The 9,901-nt window shown below is 47.8% G+C and overlaps 1 protein-coding gene across 2 annotated transcripts in view; it reads left to right on the forward strand.

Annotated features, from left to right (window-relative positions):
- Nucleotides 1-9,170, forward strand: part of LOC142587458 (deoxyribonuclease-2-alpha-like) — a 47,498-nt gene extending 38,328 nt beyond the window's left edge. For both annotated transcript variants that reach the window (XM_075698495.1, XM_075698494.1), the window contains 3 exons: nt 3,616-3,813; nt 5,032-5,330; nt 8,983-9,170. In XM_075698495.1, the coding sequence (XP_075554610.1) occupies nt 3,616-3,813; nt 5,032-5,330; nt 8,983-9,102 (617 nt within the window). In that variant the 3' untranslated portion in view covers nt 9,103-9,170. The remainder of the gene's footprint in view (nt 1-3,615; nt 3,814-5,031; nt 5,331-8,982) is intronic.
- Nucleotides 9,171-9,901: the final 731 nt, after the last annotated feature.

Raw genomic sequence — 9,901 nt, forward strand, 5'->3', positions numbered from 1 at the left:
ATACGCAACGCTAATTGGCTGAAATCAGCGCTTCGGACAGTGCGGGACTGTCAGGGACGGATAACTGAAGAGGCCTATTGGTGGCGTACAGCAGCTGATCCAGAGTATAAGGAATTGACTATATTAAAGGTTATATATATGCTTTTGCATGCTGCGTTGAACGGATGCAATAGGTGATGTCCTAGTCCCAACTCAAGCAACGGTTACCACGCAAGCGAATCTCGAAAAGCCAGGCTTCTTGGCGCCAAAAGCAACAGTAAAAATTAAATTAAATTATGGGGTTTTACGTTCCAAAACCACTTTCTGATTATGAGGCACGCCGTAGTGGGGGACTCCGGAAATTTCGACCACCTGGGGTTCTTTAACGTGCACCTAAATCTAAGTACACGGGTGTTTTCGCATTTCGCCCCCATCGAAATGCGGCCGCTGTGGCCGGGATTCGATCCCGCGACCTCGTGCTCAGCAGCCCAACACCATAGCCACTGAGCAACCACGGCGGGTAGAAGCAACTGTAACAACCGAAAGCGCGTCATGACAACCATGACATTACACGTTCCAGTGTCTATGTGAGTTTGGTAAAGGTTCTTGCGACTGCAGGACAGAGAGAGAAGGAGATGTGTGACATCATAGAGTTCGCACGGGAACGTTTAGAGAGAAGCCATAGTGGGGCAAAGACGGCATGCAGCGAGTTTATTGTAGTGAAATGGCGACTCCGCTTCGGCTAATGAGAAAGCACGCTCGTGTGAAGCGGAAATTCCTAAACAATGTCAGCTAGTCATTATGGTAAATTATGATACGTGATAACGTTTCTTCTGTTATTCTCGTTTACCATCAGTGCAGCAGAAAGTACGGTTCTTTCTCGCCTTTTCCTCATTTTCGCGTTAAAAATTGACAATTGTTGATTTGTCACACCATGGCTACTTCTTCAGCTATCTAATAAAACGTTTATTTTAACACAGTTGCTGCCTTTCCTGGCTACTTTTCGGAAACTTCGGGCTACTTTATTTTCTGATGACCTGGCAACCCTGGCCGCAGCAGATGCTCACAGGCCCGCAAGCATGGAGGAAGGGCTAAGATGGGAGGGGCCATGGTGCAACGCGACTGAAGCCAAGCATGGTGGCCCAACACGTGATCACACGTCGAAGTGCGTCGTTAGTTTTAGTGCTCCTGGTCTGAAGGCAGAGCCACGGCAGGGCAGCTGAAGCGCGCACCGAATAAAAACTACTTGCATAGCTACTGGGAACCAAACGTCTCAGCAAATCTCGATTCTTGCTCTATCATCTCGACGCAAGAGGTCACGTGTTGGGTCACCTCTGTGACTTCATGGAGCGCTCGCTTGCCTGGGCTGGCTACGTGACGTAATGCTGCCTCCTATATTTTTCGTTCCTCCATGTCACAACGAGCTGGTTATGTGGGACCTTTGCTCTCGCAACTTCTCTTTCTCGCGCTTGGCGGACCGCTACCCGATTAGCCCTAGCGCAGCGGGTGGGCATACTTGATCGGTCTTGCGGTGAGCCCTTACACTTAAGCGCCGTGGCTGTCACACTGTGCTGAATCTTGGGTGAAAAAACCCGTGTCTGTTGGCGATCTGACTTCGGAGACCTCTCTGCGCCGAGTCGGCGTACCCTGCCGTAGCGCCATTGTGCGTTGCGGAGTGGGGGAGCGTCGTGCCCTTTCATGACCGTCGCTCGCCTTATACAAACCCTTCTCCACAGACTTCTTTATCGACGTCTCCTTACGTAATAACGACATTGCCTATTGAAGCACTTTTTGGATGGGCAGATGCACCAAGGTACCAGACATATTCTTAAACACACCGTGGTGGGATGCAATCTTAAAAACCGGAAACGGTTCATAGAGTTTAGCATCCTGTATCCAAATTCCTTTCTTGATCGACACAGAAAGCACTCTGACGTAAAGCTATGCAAAAATTTACTATTCCAGTTCTTCAATCAGCCCTCCCCCGATAGGTCAAAAAATTTTCCGGCCAGCCCAAGCGTCGCGCCTTTCTCTCAGGCGACGTCACGAAAACAGCGACAGCTCCCCGTTGATATGATGTGCACATGCACGCTGGTTATACATGATTAAAACGAACAAAAAATAATTATTCCTGATATGACTCCTCTTCGCCATTAGCCCTCTATCACTGGTCAGAAGATTTCGGGCTGCGCCCACTTCGACTGTATGTTACGCGACGTCACAAAACCGCCAGAGCTCACCGTGTCAAAGCGGGTGCATGCGTTTAAAATGCATTAATCTGCCGAACAAAAATGAATTTCCTTTCTGAATAGCTAGAGACTGCCCCATTCCGAAAGGTATAGAAGATGGCTGCCCGCTGATCGTTCAGGCACCCGCTACTCGCACCTGCCGGTGAGCATGCATTTATTTGCGTGTAATAAATCTCGTTGCGTACAGTATAACGTTATCGTGGCCTTTCGGCGCGTATACGGCATCGCTCTGCCAACTCTTTCTTGCTGAGGATCCGTTTTAGCAGCATTCCTAACATTCCATTGCACGCCGCCACGATTTTCGACCAGTCACCGCAAGCTAAGTAAGGAGAAGAGGACCAATCGCAGACGCCGGTACCACACTCTTCGTCCGGTTATCTAGTTTCACTGCGCTGGCTCGGCCCCTTCGAAACTCTCTCCACTTGAGCTTGCTCCTCGCCTCTCGCCAGCTAATTAGATATGAGAAGCCGCTTAGTCTAGGCAATGTTATCCGTCTTAAAAGCGAGCAAAGCTGACCTCCTATCAACGAGGAGAACGGTTGATTGGGATGTTCAGACAACGCCGCGTGTGACCGCCCGATGCCTGCATCGGCGGTTATGTAAATTTGACGGCAACATATTGGAATAAAAATAGAATCTGGTAGTTTTAGGTTGTAGGGCCCCAAAGTCATCCACTTTTATACCAGGAATTTGATTCTGCCTATCTTGCATAACTCCACTAATGAATATGGATAACTCGAAGAAGCGGACAATCACACAAAAATTATCATGTGCAAGAACTAATAAGCAAGCTTGGCGAAAAGTCGCTAATTGCTTTAGCGCACATATAGCAATTTACAAATTGAAGTTTGCAATTTCTAAAGATATGTCTGCTTCCAATGAATTTTGAAACAATCACCAGTTTTGAGATAAGCGCCGTGGACCCCACGGTAGAACTACACTCTTGCCCCGCAGACTTGTAAAAAGAAAAGCCTCTTTAGTCACTGAGGGTCAAAAAGCGCGTCAGCACCAATGCATTTTGTCACTAACTTTGGGAACGCCTATCTCGAAACTGGACTCATCCTCAGAGATCATTCCATGTACATATGAATTTCGAATTATTCGGCTACATGATTCCTGCAATATATGACGTAGGGTAATTAGTAAAAGTCACTTAGCAAGTTTTCGTAATTAGACGCTTATGCACTTTGACTTCTCTTGCAAGTTGCCTGCACCTTTTAGAGCAATTAGGTACAATTAAGTAGAATTGTGGTAGACGTTACGGATCAATATTTTTTTAGTCCTGATAACCGAAAAAGAAAGAGGTCGCCCTGTATATATAAGTGTATTCATACTTCTCCTGACCTTTAAGAACGTCATGTTCACCTTTTTTTCTTTTCGCTTCGCAGCCACGCACCTCCGGCTCCAGCACCCGGACATCTACGACAGCTACGCCCCGCAGAGCCTCCTCGCCGCGCACCCTCCGCTGGCGCTGCTGCTGCAGAAGAGCTTCATCCGCACGCAGCCGTGGCTGCTCACCTCCAAGCTGACGACACAGGGGAACGCCACGTTCGTCAGCTTCGCCAAGCACGCCCACTACGAACAGGGTGGGTGGCGGCGCGGCACGACGTGATACGGCGGAAGGGCCGCGTGTGGTCAAAAAAGCGACGAAAGCGCGACAATGTACACCACCATCGAAGGTAGGAAACAGTGCGAAAGATACACGCATGTAACCTGGTTGTAAACAGGCTTAGACACGACGCACTCTGGGGCTGCTCTCTAGTATGGATATTCAAATTGGGGGCTTGCAATAGGGGGCGGAGAGTTTAGGTCGCATGCACGCATCGTGATGTGCGTGACGTCATGTTCACCTCTCGAAAGAGTCGAGTCGTTGATAAAGCGCGTCATGGCGACGACGCTGGTGTATTGTAGCTGCACGCGTGTTTACCATGGTGATCGAGGGTGACAACAAGCGTGTCCTAACAGGGTTGTCCTTGGCTAACCTGGCGGTCATAAAAAATTTCATTATGGGGTTTTACGTGCCAAAACCACTTTCTGATTATGAGGCACGCAGTAGCGTGGGGATTCCGGAAATCCTGACACCCTGGGTTTCTTTAACGTGCACGTAAATCAAAGTACACGGGTGTTTTCGCATTTCGGCCCCATCGAAATGCGGCCGCCGTGACTGGGATTCAATCCCGCGACCTCGTGCTTAGGAGCCCAACACCGTGGCCACTAAGCAACCACGGCGGGCAACCTGGTGATCATATGCAGTAGCATAGTAATGTGCTGCGTCATAATGAATTGTGACACCGCGCCTATCGTCGCACTCTCCAAGATACCACCTCAGAATCACAAGCACCAACTGAAGCAATAACGTTTAAAACGCGCTTTATGCACTTTCGGGCACTTGTCGTTGGACTGAGGATGCAAACGATTAATACGCGTTAAGCGCGTAATATATAAAAAAAAAAGCCTCGCAAGAAACATGTCGTCTGGGGGCTTTTGACAGCGTGCATTGCGGTTTCTCATTGTTTCTGACACAATCAATTCAGATAATGAAAAATTTCCTCAATAATTTACTGGTTGCTTTCAAAGCACATTACAGGTGCAAGTAAATTTTATTCTCCTGAATGAAAGCTTACTCGGAGAAAGCGTAAAAGGCGCGCCGTTATAAAATTCCTTGGGAGAATGCGAGACACGCAGACGACGCTCAAGTCCGCCAATGTGTGCGCGTAGCCACCGCCGCGATACTCAGACAGCGGCGTGCCACAGCCGCTCGACGACGTGTCCCCACTACGAGTAGCGACCTGGGCCGCTCGCAGACGTCTACGAGGCGGCCGTGGGCGTCGCCCTGCGGACGGACGTGCTGGCCTCGACGTGGCGCAACGGTCGCGGCGGCAAGCTGCCGCCGGCCTGCAACGGCGCCGGCGGCCCGCGGGTGCTGGACGTGCTGCAGATGCGCTTCGACCAGGCGTCGAGCAACGCCTCGCTGGCCTTTGACAACACCGAGGACCACAGCAAGTGGGCCGTCTCCCTGCCGGCCAAGAAGCGGGCCCACGACAAGGAGAGGCCGGAGAGCGACGACGCCGGCTACGTGTGCGTGGGCTCGCTCAACAGGATGGTACGTGCGCGCCTGCTCAAGCCGCGACCTCGGGTGACCTCGCGAGTGGCGGTCCGCTTCGCCGGTGTGTGAGGCTGCAGTGACACCAGGCTTTTGCTCCGATTTTAATGGCGAACTTCACCGTCGAAAGCTCGCAATTTGTGAATACGCGCGCTTCTTTGTTGTAAAGAAGCCCGTATTCACAAAAAAACGTCTTGCGCTAGAAATGTCTGTCAGAAAAAAATTCAGTCCATCTGTTGCTAGACATATAGGCGAAGGCAACCGATCAATCGTAAAAATCATTTGCGAAGCAATGAAATACCTTTGTAAATTCGGCCTCAGTTCTTTTACAGCGAACTTGTTTCAGCGAACATTTTCTCTAAACATTTTATGTTTGGAGGAAATGGGGGCCGCTTAGGGCGACAGGTACCGAAAGTTGGAAGTGTGTAAAAGGTAGTTATGCATTGTCAAAATAAATCCTGAATACTCATTTTCTTCCCATTTCCCGGTACCTTCGGTGGACTATTCAAGGCAGGTTATTTTGTTCAAGTGGCAAGCATGTTGCTAGTGACGTACAATCAACGTTTATTCTGTGCTTGTTAATCACAGCCTTTGTAAAAAACATTATTATTCAACCGTTCTAGAGCATCATACTATCGTTATCCTATGCACAACGCTAATTTCAAGTTCAGTAAAAATTGGGGCACAGGATCAGCGTAACGTGTGGCGAAACAACCACGTTTGAAACGTTGCAAACAATTACTGAACCCTAGTTCTTCTTTTGTCTTTTTGTCATGCGTTTAGCGCGGTTCGTTGTTGCCTTCCCCGTTGTCCTCGGCGAACTAAACAAGGCAGTTGTTCGTGTTTGTTTAGAATTAGAGGCACGTTATGGGTAATGTGTAGGCTAAGTTCAAAATGTCTGTACTTGAGGTCATAGCCGCAACATACGTCTGAAAGCAATCCGGAGTGTTAAATATCTTTTACCAACAATGCAGAATTAAGCCTGCTGCCTTAAGAAAACCATAAACGCAAGACTGAGTTCAAATTTAAACAAAATTGAGGAGGGGTGGGAACGCTATGGCCTGTGTTCTCGAGAAATAGAATGTGTGTGGCTGGATTCCTGCTTTTGTAAGAAATTCTATAACAAATTAAGCGCTCGAAAGCGTTATACTCGTGCAAGGCTTCAAACAGGCTATTCATTCATGCCTATTTAAACAGTTTCCATTCTTTCCCATTCAACTTGTCATATGTGGGCAACGACTTACATTACGCGGTTAATTACCGTCAAGTGAAATTCCTATTGCAACTACTCGAAAGAAACAGCTTCTCTTGAAATTGAGTTGTCATTCTGCAAAGTAGCGCAAGTCTGCTGACTTGTTGTTTCCTTAACATTCCGTGGAGCAGAGCGCTCAAAAGAACAATAAAGAGAACTACTAAAGAATTTAGAGCTATTCGTTTCACGAGTATTTTCTTGAAAAAAGCAGATAAACTTTTTGTTACTTTGCAGAATCGCAACCTAATTTCCAGCGAAGCTGTCTGTTTCGAGCGGTTGTGATAACATTATCAGTAGCCGGCAATTACCTACTTTAAACTTTTGCCCGCATATATGATTAGCCAGTCTGAAACTAGTCCTTATATAATGCTTTCGCGTACTTGTGAATATTTTTCTAGAAAGATAGGAATTCATCTTCGCATATTTTACTTCACCAGAATATTCTCCATAATGTTGACCCGAACTTTCGCTAAATTTTAGCTCGCTCGCGTTCACAATTTTCCAAGGGCAGCGGGATTAAGTAAGACACACAAATGAGGCTCCGGATGCTTTGCACACGTAATTTACTGTTAAGGTCGTAATTATTCCACGCGCTTCGGACATCGCCTACATATTACTTATAACATGCCACTAATTTTAAACATGTTTTCTTGAAATGTATGGGCGCTGACGGATTTTGCACGCTGCAAACCAGACTGCATAGCCTCTGAATAAAATTTCTATTGCCGTTATTGAACCATAAACTTCCTTTTGATCCGAGCCCATTAATTTCACTCCTTCCGCACCCTGACAAACCGTCACTCTTATCCTTGATTTCGCATTGCTAGTGCGTCTCTCCACCTCGTTTTTTATCCCCCTGCGTAGGGTAGCAAACCGGACTTACCCTCCTTACCTTTCCTCTATTCTCCTGATTTACAGAACTAACCTATTTTAGGTTTTCATTCCTTCACAGAACCACCGATGAATGAAATACCACACATTTTGACCAACTCCATTGAATCACTTGAAACTTACGCTTGCGATGATATTTTCTAAGACAAGTTAGTCAAGTTGCTGTTCTGTGCTCTTAGATTTCCTAATTATTGCCTTCTCTAATAATTTTATAACAGCGTTCAAATCGTTTCTGTTGTGTTCTTATTTTTATACCTTGCCCGTTCTGCTCTGGCCGCAAGGCCTGTCCTATTCCGTAAATAAATGAGTAAACCAATCAATTTAGGTCAAAGTTCAGTAAACCATGTTTCTACAGAAAACCAAAAATCTCATCCTTATTTTAAGTGGAAGCATGACAGGCCAGATAGTAAGCACAATCGGAAGACGCGTTGCGACGCCCCTTTAAGGTTGCCCCACTGGCTTCCCGTGACGTCAGGGGATCGTGACAGCATTTTATACGGAGCTGACACGCGTTGTGGCAACTGGCGGCCACGCAGTTACATTTCAGCGTCTTCCCCCTCATACTGGCTTTATTTGGAAATGAACAACCGGGCGAACTGGTAAACGTCGTAGGCGAATATGGACAAAAATAGGCCATTTGTTTGTTGGGGCACGAACTTTCAGCGAGGTCATCAGCGGCACGGTTCGACGAAGAGGCCAATAATAAATTTTGTATGCTGTGCACCCTGGAATGAAATTATCTGCACACGTGAACGGAATTGAATAACGTTTATTGTAAAACGTGTATTGTATTGGGGAAGCAGGCGGGTGGGGCCCCTAGTCCTGGGCTCTACTGGCCTCAGCAGCCGGCCGTGCTTGGTCGAAGAGCGCCACTCGACACTCCTTTTCCTCGCTGGCGGTACGCGTCTCAAAATGCGCCGTTCTGACTTTTTTTTGCGCGTATTAATTTTGGGTGGCCTCAGCTCGCATTCCCACGTAATGAGGGCGATAGTTTCTCCGCTTTAGTCTTGGTGTGGCCTACATGCACCAAATAGTAGTCATTCTATTTATGGCCACATTCTATTTATGGATCGCTGGAACAATGCCTGTTCCAGGGATCTCCAGTTACCCTGTCTTATGCTAACTGAGCGCACCTGACGCCTGCAAATTTTAAAACATATTTAGCGAGCCTATTCACTATTTAATAGGTCGTTTATCGTGTGCACAAACACGTGTAATATACGGAGCCCCTATGATACGTATGCTATATCTGAATGAGCTATGTCGTTGCGTTCATAGAGCGGTACCACTGACCATTGGGAATCACTAACTTTCCCATCAACGCTATGTACAAACAACTATCGGAGGCATCGGTATACTGCAAAATAACAGAATAATGAACGCGCAGTACGATACCGTTGTCTGTATCGTCTGACCTGGCACGCCTACACGCGCCTCTCTGGCTTTGCGCACCGAAATGTTTGACCCCATTAGAAATGAAGTGTTGTTGTTTTCACATTCTCTGCGCAGCAATCTCAACTGCGAAGAGGCGGCGAAACCCTGTGCTTCCGCAACGCTCTGCTCCACGGTTTGCTTCTCAACAGCGTCGTCTCGCACGACACTTGTCCGCGGAACACCGCGGCAGCCTGATTCGCAGTGACCAAACTTTACGAGACATCGTGCTGAAGAAAAGAGGAATAAAGCTTATGACAAACTCGGCTCAGCCATTCATTTTGCGTTCGCCCGCCACAGTGTACCCCGTAGAGGATTGTCAGTTGGTGTACCTATGCGATTTGCCCACAGACGTGTTTAACTCATTGCTCGTTCTCCAAGCTATGGAATGAATTTTATTGTTTACAGTATGGCTCGTGGACGTCTTGACTGATTCATACGTAGAGTTTAACGTCCCGAGACAACACTGTAGCCAAGCGAGACGCCGTAGCAAAGGGCTCCCGAATAATTTTGACCACCCGGGGTTCTTTTACCATGTACCTAAATGTAAGTCCACGAGAGTTCCTGGAGAGAAACTGTTAAGGGCTACCTTCGCCACTACCGTGTCCGCGTGTAGAAAAAAATCCTGAAGGTAGTGCAATGTCGAGCCGACCCACGGCAGAGGTGAAGCAGGCGTTAAGCACTCCCGATAAGTAGGCCGATTCCCAAAATAGTGCAATACTGCGCCGACCCGCGGCGGAGGTGCGGTTCGCCATTAAGGGGCCCACATACAGAGCTTCACTGGTCATCCTTCTTCACAAAAGGGCACTGAGCCTTTTCTTTCCTTTTTATTTCGCACGAGGTCGCAGACAGTCGGAGCAAAACCTGTGCGCGCGTAATCTTGGAAGCCATAGCCCTCGAGAAGTGTTCGCTCGCCTCCTAATCTCGCAATCTATCGTGACGCCATAGGCTTGGCGACCATGCCGCCTCTACTTCCGCTACGTAACATCAGTGCCGT

The sequence above is a fragment of the Dermacentor variabilis genome, chromosome 7 (genome assembly GCF_050947875.1).
Source record: "Dermacentor variabilis isolate Ectoservices chromosome 7, ASM5094787v1, whole genome shotgun sequence".
Classification (NCBI taxonomy): domain Eukaryota; kingdom Metazoa; phylum Arthropoda; class Arachnida; order Ixodida; family Ixodidae; genus Dermacentor; species Dermacentor variabilis.